This window comes from Lithobates pipiens, unplaced genomic scaffold (genome assembly GCF_037356315.1).
Source record: "Lithobates pipiens isolate NorthernLeopardFrog02 unplaced genomic scaffold, aLitPip1_a1.2 Scaffold_22, whole genome shotgun sequence".
Lineage (NCBI taxonomy): Eukaryota > Metazoa > Chordata > Amphibia > Anura > Ranidae > Lithobates > Lithobates pipiens.
Genome location: NW_027507784.1, coordinates 277,014,867 through 277,034,648, shown reverse-complemented (window position 1 = coordinate 277,034,648; position 19,782 = coordinate 277,014,867). Strand labels below are relative to the sequence as shown.

General features: G+C 42.0%; 1 protein-coding gene across 2 annotated transcripts in view; it reads right to left on the bottom strand.

Annotated features, from left to right (window-relative positions):
• LOC143924667 (cytochrome P450 2K1-like) overlaps positions 1-19,782 on the bottom strand; it is an 89,549-nt gene that overhangs the window by 13,742 nt on the left and 56,025 nt on the right. For both annotated transcript variants that reach the window (XM_077449070.1, XM_077449071.1), the window contains 4 exons: positions 16,816-16,976; positions 16,326-16,499; positions 12,708-12,849; positions 197-384 (listed from right to left, as the gene is read on the bottom strand). In XM_077449070.1, the coding sequence (XP_077305196.1) occupies positions 197-384; positions 12,708-12,849; positions 16,326-16,499; positions 16,816-16,976 (665 nt within the window). The remainder of the gene's footprint in view (positions 1-196; positions 385-12,707; positions 12,850-16,325; positions 16,500-16,815; positions 16,977-19,782) is intronic.

Here is a 19,782-nt window from a genome sequence, read left to right as displayed (position 1 = left end):
AATTCCACCCCAAGCCAGACTTGGGAATACCGCTAAGGAGGTTAAGGACCCTCCCCACTTTGTTGCTGTGACACAATTTGGAGATTCTCCTCCCTTTGTGTCCTGGTCAGATAAAAGCAAGAGTGGGTAAAGCTCATCACTGGGGAGTCGGGGACATACACAGTAGTTGTAGCATATATTGGATTCAGGAACTCACCTTTGGGATGCAGTAACCTCGGAAATACACATCACTTGGAGTTGTGTGTGACACATTCAAAGGAACAATATTAGTGAATCTCTGAATTTCATGTACTACTGCTTCAGTATAAGGCATTTTCCTCCGATCATCTGCTGTAGGCATCTGACCTTGTTTAATATTTGTCCGTATTTCTTCTTGTACTTTTTCTAGAACATTGGAGTAAATACATTTCCTCAGCATCTCCACACACAATATATTTGAACATAAACATAATTATATTGCAGTTTTATTTTTATTTATTTTAACCTGAAGATTCTGCTAGTAACACACATCATGTTTTTGGTTGACAAAGCTCACTCAAATTTCAGTGTCAAGACAACATAAACAAGATAACACTAAGGCCACGTACACACGGGCGGATTGTCTGCCCAACTAAGTTCGGCAGACAATCCGACAGACAGTCCGTTCAAAATTTGCATGAACGGACTTGACCACACACGATGAGCAGACAGTCCGCTGAAAGCGTGCATGATGACGTGTACAGCACGTACGACGGGACTAGAAAAACTACGTCCTATACACTGCAATGCAACCTTCGGCCGTGTAAACTCTTTCTGAGCATGCGCCATACTTAGTCCGTCCAACTTGCCTACACACGAGCGGACTGTCTGCTGAAACCAAGTTTGGACGGACAAAACCAAGTTTGAACGGACTGTCTTACGGAAATTCCGTAAGACTTTGTTCGTCAAATTGTCCGCTGAAAAAGTCCGCTGAAGCCCACACACGAGCGGATTGTCCGCTGAAACACGGTTCAGCGGACTAAGTTGGACAGACAATCCGCCCGTGTGTACGCGGCCTTAGGAGTGTGGTTCTGTAGTCCTCAGAGAAAATAAATAACTATTTAACTGATAACAGTCAGCACAGAATTAATTGTGTAATAAAACATTTAGTAAATGAATACATTTTCCAATCAGATTTTTTATTTTTTATTTAGAAATAAAAGTAAAATAAAGGTGCTAATGAGAAGCTTCCCTAACTAATTTAAAGCCTATTGCCTTCAACAAACCACCAGGATCACCTCTATACAATAACATACCTTTCAAAAAAAAAAGAGTCACTGTATTCATCTTTTTTTGGTGACCCATTTTTTTAAATTCTGCCACTTCACTGCTTCCCAGCTACCTTAAAGTGGTTGTAAACCCTCACATATACCCAGTGAACTGAACAGCCTCAGATGATACACACAAATTAAACAAATTCTCCTACATAGGTTTTACTTGTTTATCTGCAGTCTTCTCCAGGAGCGCAGAGGAGGGGGTGAAGTGACTGCATTTACAGTGTGTGAGAGCTGATTGGAGAAAAGGAACCCCCACACACACACAGCAGAAGAGTTGTGTTGTGAATAGACAAGGTTCCGTTTTGAGCCCCCATCCCGACACAAATGTATCTTGTGTGTCGGGAAAACTTCTCAGAAGTAACTCATGCTGATAACAGAGGAATGAGGCACCAGAGAGAAAAAACGCATTGGAGAGAGATTAGTAAATGCTACAAATATACAGTATCTCTCAAAATAGAGTACACCCCTTACATTTTTGTCAATATTTTATTATATCTTTTCATGTGACATCACTGAAGAAATTACACTTTGCTGCAATGTAAAGTAGTGAGCGTACAGCTTGTATAACAGTGTCAATTTGCTGTCCCCTCAAAATAACGTAACACACAGCCATTAATGTCTAAACCACTAGTAACAAAAGTGAGTATACCCCTAAGTGAAAATGTCCAAATTGGGCCCAATTAGCCATTTTCCCTCCTCGGTGTCATGTATATTAGTGTTACTAGGTCTCAGGTGTAAATGGGGAGCAGGTGTGTTAAATTTGGTGTTATCACACTCACTCGCTCATACTGGTCACTGGAAGTTCAATATGGAACCTCATGGCAAGTAACTCTCCAAGGATCTGAAAAAAGGAATTGTTGCTCTACATAAAGATGGCATAGGCTATAAGAAGATTGGCAAGACCCTGAAACTGAACTGCAGCACAGTGGCCAACACCATACATCAGTTTAACAGGACATGTTTCATTTAGAACAGGCCTCGCCATGGTCAACTAAAGAAGTTGAGTGCACGTGCTCAGCATCATATCCAGAGGTTGTCTTTGGGAAATAGACATATGAGTGCTACCAGCTTTGCTGCAGAGAGGTTGAAGGGGTGGGGGGTCAGCCTGTCAGTGCTCAGACCATATGCCACACACTGCATCAAATTGGTCTGCATGGCTGTCATCCCAGAAGGAAGCATCTTCTAAAGATAATGCACAATAAAGCCTGCAAACAGTTTGCTGTAGACAAGCAGACAAAGGATCTGGATTTCTGGAACCATGTCCTGTGGTCTGATGAGATTAAGATAAATGTATTTAGTTCAGAGTCAAGCGTGTCAAGCGTGTGTGGTGGCAACCATGTGAAGAGTACATAGAAAAGTGTGTCTTGTCTACAGTTAAGCATGGTGGTGGGAGTGTCATGGTCTGGGGCTGCATGAGTGCTTCCGGCACTGGGGAACTACAGTTCAATTAAGGGAACCATGAATGCAAACATGTACTGTGAAATACTGAAGCAAAGCATGATCCCCTCCCTTCAGAGACCGGGCCACAGGGCAGTATTCCAACATAAGGACCCCAAACACACCTCCAAGATGACCACTGCCTTTCTAAAGAAGCTGAGGGTAAAGGTGATGGACTGGCCAAGAATGTCTCCAGACATAAACCCTATTGAGCATCTGTGTGGCTTTCTCAAATGGAAGGCGGAGGAGCGCAAGGTCTCTAACATCCACCAGCCTTGTGACGTCGTCATTGAGGAGTGGAAGAGGACTCCAGTGGCAACCTGTGAAGTTCTGGTGAACTCCATGCCCAAGAGGGTTAAGGCAGTGCTGTAAAATAATGGTGGTCACACAAAATATTGACACTTTGGGCCCAATTGGAACATTTTCACTTAGGGGTATACTCACTTTTGTTGCCAGCAGTTTAGACAATAATGACTGTGTGTTGAGTTATTTTTATTAGGTAAAAAATAATGGTACAAAACATTATAACAAGAGTCCATTGAAGTACAGTATATACAAGTTATCATTTTAGGGATTATGAAAAAATAATATCATGAATGAATAATGTTTTTTCTGAGTGGATTGGAACGAGGAAAGATTCACTAACCAGGATTTAAGAGGTGGTCTGAGTGTGTAAACCAAGGGTTAAATTTTTTCTGAAGTAGACGTGTAGTATTGTATAACATGTGGAAAATGTTTTCCATGAGGTAAATATTATTAACTCTAGTTTTCAGTTTAGTTATTGGTAGCGATGAGGATTTCCAATGGTAAGCTACAAGCCAGTGAATGGAGAATTGTGTGAACTAGTCTTAAGTGGTGAGTGGTTAAACCTGTGCTTAGGGAGAATAATAGGCAGTTGGGGAGGGTTAATTTTATTTTATTCTCTGAAATTTTGGAGGAAATTTTTTCAAGTTGCTTCCATATTAGAGATACCTTTTCACATTCCCAAAAGATGTGCGAGAAGGAACCGATGGAAGGGCAATCTCTGAAGCATGTTTGGGGAACTGAGGGAAAAATAAAATGAAGTTTTGTTGGAGTATAATACCATCTAGTAAATACCTTTATTGCAGTTTCTCTAATAGTAAGTTGTTGATACAGACAGACCATTTCTCATAGGGGAGTATGAAATCACATTCTTGTTCCCATTTGAGCATATAGGGTAGTTTAGCTAGAGTGTCGGTATTCATCAAGTTTGAATATTTCTCAGATATTAAACCAGCACCTCTTGGGGATCTGGAACATATATTTTCATAAAATGTGGGTGCTTCCATGTCTGAATTTGGGAAATATGCATTGTAGAAATCTCCTGAGTTCGGTATTGGAGATGTTATATTTAGTTTTTATTAAAGAGAAGGAGGTAAATGAATAAATGTAAATGAGTAAAATTTATTTAGGGTGGTTAGGTTATTGTTAATCCACCAAGTGAACTCACCTATGTCTGGATGGTTTACTAAGGATTTATGGTCTCCTATAAAAGAGGCGTGGGGAGATGTGATGGAAGTCATTTTTTATTTTTTAGTATGTAGTTTCCACAGTTGAAATGAGTGAGCTACTAATTGGTTAAGCTTTTCTAGGTGTGAATGTAAACGTTGTTACCCCATAATAACCCAGGGTAGAACAGAGTCTTTCTCAACTATAACCAATGGGATTTTTGGGTTGGGCTATCTGGGACCAAAGTGCAGCTAAATAGTATGACCAGAAGTCTGGGAGTCTCAAGCGCCCGCTTTTTGGGGATTTGTATAACACCGATTTAGATATACGTGGGTGGGAATCTGACCATATAAATGTATTAACATCTGATTGAAATTTGGTGATCATTATCTTATTTAATCTAATTGGGAGTGCCCTAAATAAGTGTAATAACTTTGGTAGAATAGATATTTTGATGGCGATTATTTTACCTAAAATGATATATTGAAAGATTTCCATGTTTTTAACATCAGTCTTAACTTTTGTAACATAGGAAGATAATTTTTAGAGGATAAGTTGTTGGTGTCAGGGGTGAGGTGAATACCTAAGTAAGGTAGAATATCTTTAGACCATGTGATGTTGAGTGATGAGCGAATGTCATCTAATTGTGATGGGGGAATGTTTATTGGCATTCCAATGGATTTTGAGACATTTATTGAAAGTCCTGATAATGCAGAGAAAATTTTAAGTGTATTCAATAGGTTTGGTAATGCTATGTTAGGTTGGGTGAGGCATAATATCATGTCATCTGCATACATACTAAGTTTATATATTTTATTATTAGAACTATATCCTTTTATGTCTGGGTGTAAAATCGCTGCTGCTAAAGGTTCAATTGCTAGAGCAAATAATAAAGGAGAAAGGGGGCATCCTTGATGGGTACCCTTCCTACTTTGATATGGAATTTTTATCCTAGTGGAGGGGTTTTGATAAATTTTCCTTTAAACACATATTTTTGTAACACTAATTCAAGGTATCTCCAAGTTACGCTCTCGAAAGCTTTATTGATGTTAAGACATGTCGAGACTTAAAGATAGAACTGATTAAGCTTTAATGTTTGCGTCCTGGATTATATTTGATACCAAACGAATGTTGTCTGTGATCTGTCTAACTGGAATAAATCCAGGATTGGTATGCGGATATCGAAGATGGGATTATCAATGCTAACCTTTTGGCCATTAGTCTAGAGAAAATTTTAAGGTCATTATTTATTACTGATATTGGTCTGTAGTTTTGGGGTAGTGTATGGTTTTCGTTTGGTGTGGGGATTAAGAACATGTTGGCCAACAAAATCTCTTCTGGAAATGAATCTTCTTTCAAGATGCCGTTGTATAATTTTGTTAGAGTTGGGGTAAGAGGTTGTGGGAACTGTTTATAATAAAGGGAGGAAAATCCATCTGGGCCAGGTGCTGAACTTCTTTTAAGGGATTTAATAATTAGAAGAATTTCATCCTCTGTGCAAGGAGCATTTAATGTGTCAATCCTAGTGGTGGTCAGTGAGGGTATAGGAATTTTGTTTAGTCATTCTAGATTCATGGGTGGGATTGTAGAATTTGGTTTAGAAAGGAGGTCTGAGTAAAATTTGGTAAATATGGAGAGTATTTCTTAAGGGTGTGTGACCAGTTGGATGGTGTTATTCTTAAGTTTGTAGATGTGCATAGGTTTTATTGTTTGGTTTAATTCATGGGTGAACATTGTTGAGTATGTGTTGCTAGATAGCAAACATTTTGCTTTTGACCATCGGAGTGCTTTTTCAGCTTTAAAGGTGAGTAATGAGTCTAATTCGGTAAGTTTTTGGGAGTTTAAGGTGTAAATTCCATGGTCGTGTGTGTTCGTGTGTTATTTATATAGTTTATGAAGTTCTTTTGTTAAAGAGAAGATCTTGTCCCATTTTTCTCTGTTATTTTGTGAAGCTAATTTGATGAGGTGGCCTCGTAAAACCATTTTATGCGCTAGCCATATAGTGGAGGGGGACATATCTGGAGTGGAGTTAGTTGTGAAGTAGTCTTTAATAGCTGAGATCTCATGTTGATGTTTAGGGTCAGTAAGTAGAGATTCATTCAGTCTCCATGACTATGGTATTGAGGAGAGTCCTATGAATTGGCTACCAAGTGTAGTTATATGGTGATCTGAGCAGGTACATGGGTGTATTGAAGCTTCATATGTGTTGGCCAGGATGATGGGAGTGCAAAAAATGTAGTCCAGGCAGGAATAAGAATTGTGAGAGTGTGAATAGAAGGTATATTCCCGTGCATATATATTAAGTGCTCTCCATGAGTCTATAAGTTGCAGTTCATTAATATATCTAGAGGTTGTATTTGAGAACATTTTTAAGAATTAGTTTTGTTTACTACGATCTAATTTGGGTTGTAATACTGCGTTGAAGTCATCTCCTAGTATTATATGAGGTGAATGATAACGTTGTAATGTGTGAAAAAATTGTGTGAAAAATGTGGTTTGTGAGTCGTTCGGTGCATAAACATTAGCAATTGTTAGTTCTCTACCTGAAAGGAAACCTTTGATAATAATAAATCTACTGTCTGGATCCTTGTAGACCTGTTGTATGTCCAGGGGAAAAGATTGATGGATAAAAATAGCAACCCCTTTTGTTTTGTTAGGTGATAGTGTATAGAATGATTGGTTATATGCTTTGTGAAAGAAGGTTGGGTGATTGTCCTTCATGAAATGTGTTTCTTGTAGTAGGATAATTTTGGCATTTAATTTCTTATACTGTATAAATGCCTTTTTCTTTTAAGGAGAGTTGAATCCCTGCACATTATGTAAAATAAATCTAATGGTCATGATGGTGGTTTAAATATTTGGGAGAACATCTGAATGTGAACATGACGACCATATATTGAAGTTTCAGTTGTTGGACAGTCGTACAAGGAGACAGATAAAAGCATATTTCTCTTAGTTAAATAGAAAATACAAAAGTTAAGAAATATTGTACCAAGATAGTTATTACGTAGAGGAACTAATGTATTCAATGTAACATTTTTTAAATGTACCCAAACTTTGTAGTAAAAAAATAACGTGGGGTCGAGAGAGGGGTTATTATCCAACCGATGGTGAATACTCATGAGACCAGTGCGTCTCAATCTCAAATAGATTTAAAGTCTATAAGCCCTTGTACACGCGGTTGGACATTCCAAGAACAAAATCCGTCGGATTTTGTCCGATGGATTTTGTCCGAAACTGGTGTTGCATACACACGGTCGGACAAAGTTGTCGGAAAATCCGATCGCTCGGAACGTGATGATGTTAGTTACGACAGGACTACGTTCAGGCTAGTAGCCAATAGCTTTGGTCTAGGAATTTGATCTGAGCATGCGTGGCACTTTGTCCAATCAGAATTCTCTACAAACGATCGGACAAAGTCCGATCGGATCATGTTGTCCGGAAATTTTTATATCCAGCTCTCAAACTTTGTTGGTCGGACATTCCGATGGAAAAAGTCAGATGAAGCCCACACACGGTCGGATTATCCGACAACGCGGTCCTTTCGGACATTTTCTGTCGGAATGTCCGACCGTGTACACAAGGGCTAAGACTGATGGGAAAAAAAACTGATATAAAAAATGAAAAATTAAAAAAAATTGGATTGAATCCAAAAGCGAGGTGAAAAGTAAGCGACTGAGTGGGGGCAATTCATGTCAGCATACGGGGAGGAAGCCACAACACTTGTAAACATACTGTAAACTGTGCAGATGCTGTTTTCAAAAATGATTTGCATTTGAGTGAACTCATAAAATTTAATCTTTATGCTTATAGAAAGGGAATAATACTCTTCTTCATTTTATATTTATGTTTCCCCCACTTTCACATATGGAAACCTGCAATCTAATAAAGTATCAGGGCTCTGTAAGAGTGTCGGGAAAAGAAAAAAAGAATGGAAAAAAGTGAAGTACAAAAAAAAACAGTTTGAACTGTAGTCATATCTGTCAACTTATAAATGTAACTGTACCGTAAGTGAAACCTTCAAAAATAACAGAACATAAGGGGATTATCAAGGCACTATAACATCTAAGGAATTATTCTTGAGTAGTATTTCCTAAGATTGTGTATTACACAATATCAGAACATCATAAAGCATTAATTGTTTTCCAATCTCACAAAATCCGGAGTAGTCTCAATAAGGGTTTCGAGAAGGGGGAGTGTAGGTCCTTTATGGATTGTGTCATCTCTGTTTGGTTATGGAAAGATGAGGGTGAAAAAGTTAGGAGCCTGAGATACCTTGAATTGATTTGGGAGGTCAGTAATAGTCAGAAGGTGTCAGTGTTGAGCCTTTAGTGGTTCATGTTTTATAGTTCAGGTAATAATAACTAGAGCTTACTCAAAGTTCCAGTTTAAGGCTGTAGATGTCAGTGTTGGCTTGTCAATGGATTAAAGAGAGGAGTTTTTGCTGTAAAAGATAGTACATACTAATAGTATAGCCAAATGAGTCTATCAATTACAGTTATGACGAATGTCTACTGAATCCGAGAGGACTTTATATTTGTTCCGGGAATAAAGAAGAGTTTATGCTTGTTCTGCATAAGGGAATGTTTTTAGTTAGGGCTTCATTGTCCAGCTTGATGTCTGGGTCTGCGTCTATCTCCCTGTAGTGAAGGAGTGCTCCATATTGGGGCAGGGCGGGGAGTGGAAGGGGTGCGAGGAGGGTTATTAGGGTTTACAAGACCCAATTTAATCAGGATATCTTGACCTTCTGGAATAGAGGAGGCATAATATGTTGTGCCATTGTGAGGAATGATCAGCTTGAAGGGGAAGCCCCATCTGTATCTGATTCCGACTGAGGATAGAACAGTGGTAATTTTCTTTCAGTTTCTTGCGTCTATCGAACGTTGTTTGTGAGATATCTGGATATATTTGTAGTTGGATTCCATCCAGGGTAATGATTCTTAAGCTGCGGGCTGCACGCATTATTTCCTCCTTAACCAAAAAATCCTTCATGCAAAGAACTAAGCCCTGGGGGGTTTGTCAGGGGTTGGTTTAGCCCTTAATGCACAGTGTATGTGGTCGCATATGAAGGATTGGGGGTTTTGCTCAGGCAACAGAAACTGCAACAATTTAGTGGAGTATGCTGGTAAATCTGTGATTGTTTCAGGGGCTCCTCTGATCCTGAGATTGTTCCTCCTGTTTTGATTGTCTAAATCATCTATGTGGGCTTGTACTTGTGTAAAAGCAGTTGATAAACTTTCATGTTCCCTGGGCAGATCATTAAACGCTATTGCTAGCTCATCATGCTTATTTTCTAGTAAATCTCTACTTTACCTTTTAGCAAAGTGTCATTTCTTGTTGTCACATGAAAAGATATAATAAAATATTTATAAAAATGTGAGGGGTGTACTCACTTTTGTGAGATACTGTACTGAATGTGCTTTTCTCAGATTTCATGACTGAGGTTAACAAACACTTTCAGTATTTCACATATCCAAATTGTGCTCATGCTTAATACAGAGAACGAATTATGCTGGTTGTTACATTTTTGAGATAGGTAATTTTGGTACAATGTTCAGAAACTGAGACGGTTCCATAATGCTGCGTACACACGATTGGACAATCCACCCTTGTGTGGGCTCTGGCGGACTTTTTCTTCACAAAAGCCCAGCAGACTCGGCAGTCCAGCAGACTCGGCTGTTCGGCGGACAATCCGCCCGTCTGTGTGCTAGTCCGCCGGACTTTTCAAATTAACGGACTTGCCCACACACGAGTAAAGTCCGTTAGTTTGGAACGTGACTCAAAGTAGATGGGACTAGCGAAGGAAGTCAATGTCGCCACCTCCATCGCCGAGATTGACACCTTGCTAGCCCCGTTGCCTGATATGGATTTTAAGGGGAACCAGTACGCTGGAAAAAAGCAATGTTGAGGTCCCCCCAAAGTCCATTACAGACCCTTATCCGAGCACGCAGCCTGGTCGGTCAGGAAAGGGAGTGGGGATGAGCGAGCAGCCCCCCTTCTGAACCATATCAGGCCGCGTGCCCTCAACATGGGGGGGTGGGTGCTTTGGGGAAGGGGAGCCCTGCGGCCCTGATTAGCAGGAACACGCATCAGAGAGTCCATGCCTGACAGCATGGCAGTCTGCTTGTTTACATTGACAGACCGCCGTTCTGTCTCTGCGGGGAGCGATCGCGGGTGGCTCCCCCCATAGCCAATCAGCATGCAATCGCGGCTCCTGTGGCGTGCGCATGCTCCCCTGTGGCTATTGACACAATCACATAGAGGTATCTGATTTTACCTAATAGAACCACCTTGCCACAGTATATGCATGGCAGGCAGTCGGGAAGTGGTTAAAGCAGGTGGTGAGGACTCGGAGGTAATACAATGAGGTTGATTTGCTAACACAAATAGGGGGTTATTTATGCAAGGCAAATCCACTTTGCACTACAAGTGCACTGCAAGTGCACTTGGAACGCCACGGCCGTATCGCAACGCTGCCGCATTGATTTCAATGGAGAGCAGCAGTGGAGGAGCGGCGAGTTCGCCGCTCCTTCACCGCTTCAAAGAAGCTGCTGGCAGGACTTTTTGGGACGCCCTGCCAGTGCACCGCTCTGGTGTGAAAGCCCTCGGGCTTTCACACTGGAGTGCATGGAGCAGCTGTTTTAGGGTGTTTTGCAGGCGCTATTTTTAACACTATAGCGCCTGCAAAACGTCCTTTTCCTTTTCTTTTTGTGTATATTTGATTGAGCTGTGTCTTGATGCACTATTTTATTTGATTTGCTGTAATGTTTATAACAGTTTAATAAACATACCCTTAAAAAAAAACAAATAGACTGTGCACTTTGCAAAGTGCCGTTGCACTCTGCAAGAGCAGTTGCTCCAGAGCTTAGTAAATGAGCAGACGCTCTGCTGACTTCCATCAACCAATCATGAGCAAACAAAAATGCCTTTTTTTCATTTTCCTTGCATGTGATTGGATATTCTTTGGAAAGTGAAGCCTTACCTCATTAACTAAGCTTTGAAGCAATTGTGCACCTTTGATAGGTGAGCACAGCCAAACCACACATGTGAAAGGAATCAGGTAGAGAAACACTGCAGCAAGGAGAAATTGAACCTGGAGAAATTGATTTTATGAGGAGAAGTTTTGTTAATCCTGGAACGATTAGCTGAAATCTTTTCCTGATCTGGGTGACCTTTTTGGATTATCACAATAGACCCAAGGGGGTCTTCCTTTGAGGTGAGCAGGCATTGCACACTGAGGTGGTGGTGATTATTTTCAGCAGATATACCCTGCAGAGAGTGTCACAGAAATTGAATAATTTGATATTCATGTTTTGGTAGCATTCAAGAACTTTTTCATGCATGTGGACTTTTTGCATATTATTATTTATATTTGTGAAAGTTAGTTACTATTATATTCACCTATTCACTGGAGTTTACTATTAATTCTATATTTGAGGTTTAGCGCTCTATTATTTTTTAAATAAATACATTTCATACCACGCTCAAACAACATATGTATACAATAAATAAATGCACGAATAAATAAATAAATAAAATTGTCCATAAAGCCACCACCAGAATCTTTAATCCAAGTGAAATAGTGAAGTATTCTTAATTGCTGTGTGAGGTAAGTGCCGTCTTCCACCGGTATTAGGCAGACATCCTTCTCACTAAACCAACATCCCATTACAGGGCAGACAAGCATAGATATCAATAGGGATAAATTCTCTGGTGTAATATGACTCCCAACATGGTAATCCACAAACGATGAGTTACTTAAACCACAGAGAGAAGAGGAAACTCATCATGGTGTAGTATGTAAAGATTTTAATCCATAAAAATTTAGCACTAACAATTCAAAAAACCTCAATCAGCCCAATAAAACAAACAGGCACGCCAGTTGCATTCCACCTGTGCTCCAGAATGATGGCGGAAGTGACGTATCATGCACTAGCCGATCCAACGCATTTCATCACCGTCTGACATCATTAGGGGTTATGATCCCTGTTTGTTTTATTGGGCTAATTGAGGTTTATTGAACTGTAAGTGCTACATTTGTATGCATTAAAATCTTTACATGCTACACCATGAGCAGTCTCCTGTTCTCTCTTTGATTCATGTAACTCATCGTTGGTGGATTACCGTGTTGGGGGTCATATTACACAAGAGAATATATCCCTATTGATATCTATGCTTGTCTTCCCTGTAATGGGTGTCATGTTGCTTTGGTGAGAAGGATGTTTGCCTAATACTGGTGGAAGACGGCACTTACTTTAAACAGCAATTAAGAATAATTCACTATTTCACTTGGATTGAAAATTCTGGTTGTGGCTTTATGGACAATATTATTTATTTATTCATTCAAGCTGTTGTGTAACAGGAAATTCTGTGAAATTTAACCAAAGGGGTCAGACAGATATTTACTTTTTCCAAGTCTATCAAAATCTAAAAAAAAAAAGAATTCTAAAAGAAGACCCACAGACTGACTAAAGGTAGCATCACTTTATAAACAAACAAAATTACTTTGTATTTCTGGATACTTCATCATCAATAAAATGCTCCAGCGAAGTGTTGTAGATGTTGTCTCTGTCCCAGCTCCAAAGAGATCCAGAACTGAGTACACCAGATTTTCATCATCAAAGTAAGTTTCAGCTTTGGCTGACTCCTAAAAACACAAACATCAAATGCTTCAGATGCTAATAATTTATTTTCCTTATCTCACTTATTATATGCTGTATGTAGGAGCCTTGGGTCATGAAAAAAAAATATTTATGAGGATCCACCAGCATATTAACAACACATTCACTTGGTAATGTTCTCTTAAATTGGTTCTAAAGATTCATGGGGGTTTATTTACAAAATGAAAATCCACTTTGCACTAGAAGTGCACTTGAAAGTGCACTTGGAAGCAGGACCGGACTGGCCATAGGGCAGACCGGGCATTTGCCCGGTGGGCCAGGGCCTCCCGCTCCATAGAATGTTGCTGTTTAGGCCGCACAGCGGGAGGTAAGCGGCGACTGCGGCCTGAACATGGTTAACACAGGCCGTGGCCACCGCTCGCCGCTACCGCTATGCGGCCGTTCCGTGTCTCCTCCGGCGGAACTGGCGGCTGCATGGGCTGAGCTGTGTGTCTCTCTCACACACAGCTCAGCCTCAGCGCCATGCCGACAGTTCCGCTCTCTGCTCCCAGGGGCTGCTCCTCCTCCTCCAGCCAAGGAGTCCGCACGGTGAGACAAGGAGTGGGGCTGCTGTCAAGACGTTCCCCCGCTCGTGCCTTCCCTTCTCTTGTCAGCAGCACATGCGAGGAGAAAGCTTCCCTCACCATTGGCCACAACAGAGGGCCAATCGGAGACCTAGAGGAGCATCATGGGAAATGTAGTCCCAGAGAAAGGTAGCCCAATTGTTTTCAGCAGGGAGCTGACTACACTCCCCAGCATGCACACTGCTGGGGGGGGGGGGGGAGAGAGAAAAACCTGGAAACAAGCAGAAGTGCCTGTAGAAGCTACTACAGGAGACATAAAAAATGAAAGAGAGGACTGTGCTGGGGAACTAATAGCCCCAGCACCACCAGAGAGAGCCACTCTGCACCGCACCACCAGAGAGAGAGCCACACTGCACCGCACCACCAGAGAGAGAGTCACGCTGCACCGCACCACCAGAGAGAGAGAGCCACGCTGCACCGCACCACCAGAGAGAGAGAGTCACGCTGCACCGCACCACCAGAGAGAGAGAGTCACGCTGCACCGCACCACCAGAGAGAGAGAGTCACGCTGCACCGCACCACCAGAGAGAGAGAGTCACGCTGCACCGCACCACCAGAGAGAGAGAGTCACGCTGCACCGCACCACCAGAGAGAGAGAGTCACGCTGCACCGCACCACCAGAGAGAGAGTCACGCTGCACCGCACCACCAGAGAGAGACACGCTGCACCGCACCACCAGAGAGAGAGACACGCTGCACCGCACCACCAGAGAGAGAGAGCCATGCTGTTCCCACACCACCAGAGAGAGAATCACGCTGCACCGCACCACCAAAAAGAGAGCAGGTCAGCGTCACTGGGCAGTGTGGGCACAATAGGAGACAGACAGTACTAGCATTGTATGGCCACAATAGGACTGGGACACTGTAATATAAAGGGGACTGCACTGTAAAGGGGCACTGTAATCATTGCCATGCCCCTTTACAGTGCAGTTCCCTTTATATCACCTGCACATTACAGTGTGGAGGACCGACACCAGCCACCCCCATGAATATCTACCAAATACCTCCCCCCCCCCCCGTCCCTGGAAAAGTTGGCTGCCCAGTCTAAAATGCCCGGGCCTATTTTTTTCCCCAGTCCGGGCCTTCTTGGAAGTGCAGTCGCTTTAAATCTGAGGGGTAGATCTGAAATGAGGGGAGGCTCTGCATCATCCAATCATGTGCAAGCTAAAATGCTGTTTTTTGTTTTCCTTGCATATCCCCCTCAGATCTACAGGGACTGCACTTCCAAGTGCACTTGTAGTGCAAAGTGGATTTGCCTTTAGTAAATAACCCCCATGGTTTTTTACCTTCATGCATTCTGCATGAAGGTAAAAAACCTTCTCTCTCAGGAGTCCCTGAAGCCCCTCCTAATACTTACCTGAGCCCCATCTCGATCCAACAATGTGAACAAGAGCCTCAGAGGGGGGAGGGGGGCTCTCCCCCCTCATTGTCTGAGACAGCAGCAGAAGCCATTGGCTCCTGCTGCTGTCAATCACAGCCAGTGAGCCAATGAGGAGAGAGAAGGGGTGGGGCAGGCTGCAGCTCTGTGTGTGAATGGACACGCAGAGCCGTGGCTCAGGAATAAGCTGATGTGTGGGATACTCCAGAAAGAACAAGTATGTACACTGGGAACTTGGTTTCTTTCTTGAGCAAGCTCTAAATGAAGTCCAAGCTTAAAGAAAATTATAGACTTCAACTTCAGCAACAATTTAAGCACCAGGGCAATGTACTTTTAGTAGAAGTTAGAACAGGACAGGCTCCCCGGGACCACCAGCCAATGTGTCCACCTTAAAAGAACCAGAACTGATTTAACGCACCAGAGGGGTAGCTAAAGAAATAAGGTCCCCAAAATCCCACACAGTCTGTACTCACAAGGGCCAAGGACAGAATGGGGCTTCCTTCCAATCTTACTCCAAGCACCTTCCCAGAGTTCACAGATGGATCAGTGGTAAGACAGCTCCCCTCAGTCAGCTCTTTCTAGCACCAGGGTCTTAACATTACTTCTTCTTCAGTACAGGGTGTCTGAGGGAAAGCAGCGTGCCCTCCCCAGACTGGACTGCTCCACTCAAGACCCAGAGCTCTGTGTGCCCCAAGAATATATACAGCCTCTCTGGTATAGGCTAAGCCAGCATCCATAGTCATACTTGCTATCTGCATAGCTCCACACATGATCCAGAAAGTTCTATTAACTTCTTCAAAGCAGAAGGTGCCATAGGCAGCCTAATCTAATCCTAGCACCTACCTAGGAGGGTGCTAAATCTGTAAGAGTCTGCCATATTAAAAATGGATTGTGATACTAAAGTCTTGTTTTTTTTAATCTAACAATAACAAACATTATACTTACCTGCTCTGTGCAGTGGTTATGCACAGAGCAGCCCAGATCTACCTCTTCTCGGTTCCCTCGTCGGTGCTCCTAGCCCTCCCTCCTGCAGAGTGTACCCACAGCAAGCAGCTTGTTATTGGTGCACGCCACTGCTCTGTGTGTCCATTCAGACAAGGAGCCGTAGCTGAGGTTTCTTTTACCTGCTAACCACTCAAGTGGAGTGAGGTGCTATCTCTTCCCATTTTTCAGTATGTCACATAACACCAATGTGTCCTTGCAGAGTCCTACATTAGAAAAACGCATGTCTCTGCACATGGTGTGAACAAGCCCAAATTATTCTATACAAGTCAAGTCTATGCATTTTTCCTTCAGTTTTTATTCACAGGAGTTTACAAGGCCTTAGAAACCTTACATCAGACAGACGATGCCCTACAGAATTGGAGGATATGAAGAACAACATTTGAAATGATTCATGTGCCTAGTCATTGATTGCCAATAAATTGTTAAAAATGTGAAGCAAACCACAAAATCACACAAGGTTCATTTCTAAATCCAGAATATATAAGAAAAGTACATACTTGTTCTTGTTTCAGAAGGTATGCATCTATATATCCAGAAATGGCATTTGTATCAAATGCTTGTCTCTGATATTTGATGCGCTTTAAAACAAACTCTTTGAGATCATCAAAATTCTGCACAATCTGTTTCTGTGTTCCAAGAAAGGATGAGATTCTAGGAAAAAAGTTAAATAGCTGTGGGGACAAAAAAGTAATCCTTAGAAAATTGATCTATGTACTGTATATAATAATGTTGAATCACATCTAGCACTCCATGTGGCATCCTGGCCTTGTCTTTTAAACACTCAATGGGGGTTATTTATGAAAGGCAAATCCACTTTTGCACTACAAGTGCAAAGTGCACTTGAAATTGCACTAAAAGTGCACTTGGAAGTGTAGTCGCTGTAAATCTGAGGGGTAGTTTGCCTTTCGTAAATAACCCCCTGTATGTTTATATTTGTAATAATAGGTCTAAGCTAATGATCATTAAATAGTAAAATGCAATGCTTACCATCAGCTTAGGTGAGCCAAATAGTTTCTCATTTTCACCCAATATTCGAACAAGTTTTTTAAATGTTGAGTCATTGTATTCAAACCGTTCCCCAAAAATAATGGAGCAGATAACATTAGACACTGCACAGTTCATTATGAGGTCTGTGTCAAATGGTTTTTCTGGAACATATTAAATAAAAGGGAAAAAAAATCCTGCGTTAATTTACTTGGATGGGGTCATAAAAGCAGGCTGATATTTCTACTACACTATCCAATAAGCTAAATATGGCTTCATATACAGTATGAAAGAGTCTCCAGAAAACAATGTTGTTTCATGGGTATTTATGTAAAAGGACAGTTCTCCATGCTTATACTTTAATATATGGGACACATTGATTAATTTCCCAAGCAATTACTAACATTCTTCCCTTCACTTGTACACCAGAAAAGCCTGCAGCAAAAAATAAAAAATGTGCTGAGGGGATTGACCAGAGTGGTGCAAGGAGGAGGAAGTGCAGAGGAGAGGTCAGGGGTTCAGACATCCGGTCAGCATATGAGGAAAAGAAAAGTTTCTGCCCACCCGCCCGCCCTACTGTTTTTGAGCTTGGGTAGAAATTTTAACCACCTTCAGACCGGACCATTTTGCTGGTAAATGACCAGAGGTCTTTTTACAATTTGGCACTGCGCTGCTTTAACTGGTAATTGCGCGGTCATGCAATGTTGTACCCAAACAAAATTTGCGTCCTTTTCTTCCCACAAATAGAGCTTTCTTTTGATGGTATTTGATTGCCTCTGCGATTTTTATTTTTTGCGATATAAACGTAAAAAGACCGCAAATTTTGAAAAAAAATGATATTTTCTACTTTTTGTTATTAGAAAAATCCAATAAACACAATTTTAGTCATACATTTAGGCCAAAATGTATTCAGCCACATGTCTTTGGTAAAAAAAAAGTCAATAATTGTATATTTATTGGTTTGCGCAAAAGTTGTCACATCTACAAACTAAGGTACGTTTTCTGGAATTTACGCAGCTTTTAGTTTACGACTGCCTATCTCATTTCTTGAGGTGCTAAAATGGCAGGGCAGTACAAAACCCCCCCAAATGACCCCATTTTGGAAAGTAGACACCCTAAGGAAATTGATAAGTGGCATGTTGAGCCCATTGAATATTTTATTTTTTTGCCTCAAGCGATTGAATAATGATTTTTTTTTTCACAAAGTTGTCACTAAATGATATATTGCTCACACATGCTATGGGCATATGTGAAATGACACCCCAAAATAAATTCTGCTGCTTCTCCTGAGTACGGGGATACCACATATGTGGGACTTTTTGGGAGCCTAGCCGCGTACGGGGCCCCGAAAGCCAAGAACCGCCTTCAGGTTTTCTAAGGGCGTAAATATTTGACTTCACTCCTCACTACCTTTTACAGTTTTGAAGGCCATAAAATGCCAAGATGGCACAAAACCCCCACAAATGACCCCATTTTAGAAAGTAGACACCCCAAGCTATTTGCTGAGAGGCATGTTGAGTCCATGGAATATTTTATATTTTGCCACAAGTTGCGGGAAAATTACAAACTTTTTTTTTTTTTTTTTTTCACAAAGTTGTCACTAAATGATATATTGCTCACGCATGCCATGGGCATATGTGAAATGACACCCCAAAATAAATTCTGCTGCTTCTCCTGAGTACAGGGATACCACATATGTGGGACTTTTTGGGAGCCTAGCCGCGTACGGGGCCCCGAAAACCAAGCACCGCCTTCAGGCTTTCTAAGGGCGTTACAGTTTTGAAGGCCATAAAATGCCAAGATGGCACAAACCCCCCCCAAATGACCCCATTTTGGAAAGTAGACACCCCTAAATTTAGGGGTACACTAGTGAGACTAGGTAATAAATGGCGGGTGCCCTGAAACTATAAAAAAAATAACTAACCAACCAGCGTCACCTGTAACAGTTATATGGTGATCACTGGTGAAAGGGTTAACTAGGGGGCAATCAGGGGGCTTTATGCGGTAGTATATGGGGGTCCCTGGCGCTATAAAAAGCTGCGGCGAACCTAAATACCTACCTGCCTAACAAGCGTCACCTGTGACACTAATACAGTGATCAGAAAAACGATCGCTTATTAGGCTGGGTTCACACTGGAGCGATGCGGGAACGCCACGAATCCGCGGCGGGTTCCCGCATCGCATGCCTCCCGGCGGCAGTTCACACTGCCCTATGCGAACTGCTGGGAGTGTCAGTGAAATGTTAATGACACCCCCAGATCAGTTCGCATATCGCAGTGCGATCTGCAAACTCGGATCGCATGGTGTGAACACCCATGCGATCCGATTCTGCTGCGGACCAAAAAAAGGGTCCCGTGCGAGTTTGCGGCGGGTGCGGCGGGTGCGACACGAATTCAGCCATACTATCTGTATGGCTGAACTCGAATCGCACAGAGATCGGATGTGATTTGCACTGCAGTGCGGTGCGAATCACATCCGTTCTCATAAACCGCTGCAATGTGAACCCAGCCTTAGTGACACTGGCGACGGGGGGTGATCACGGGGTTAAACCTTTATTGGGGGGGTTAGGGGGGTACCTTAGAACTAAAGGGGGCTAACCCTAACTGCCCTAACAGTTATTACAGTCACAAATGACACCCGCCGGGTGATCAGGGGGTTAAACCTTTATTAGGTAATAAATGGCGGGTGCCCTGAAACTATAAAAAAATAACTAACCAACCAGCGTCACCTGTAACAGTTATATGGTGATCACTGGTGAAAGGGTTAACTAGGGGGCAATCAGGGGGCTTTATGCGGTAGTATATGGGGGTCCCTGGCGCTATAAAAAGCTGCGGCGAACCTAAATACCTACCTGCCTAACTAGCGTCACCTGTGACACTAATACAGCGATCAGAAAAACTATCGCTTATTAGGCTGGGTTCACACTGGAGCGATGCGGGAACGCCATGAATCCGCGGCGGGTTCCCGCAT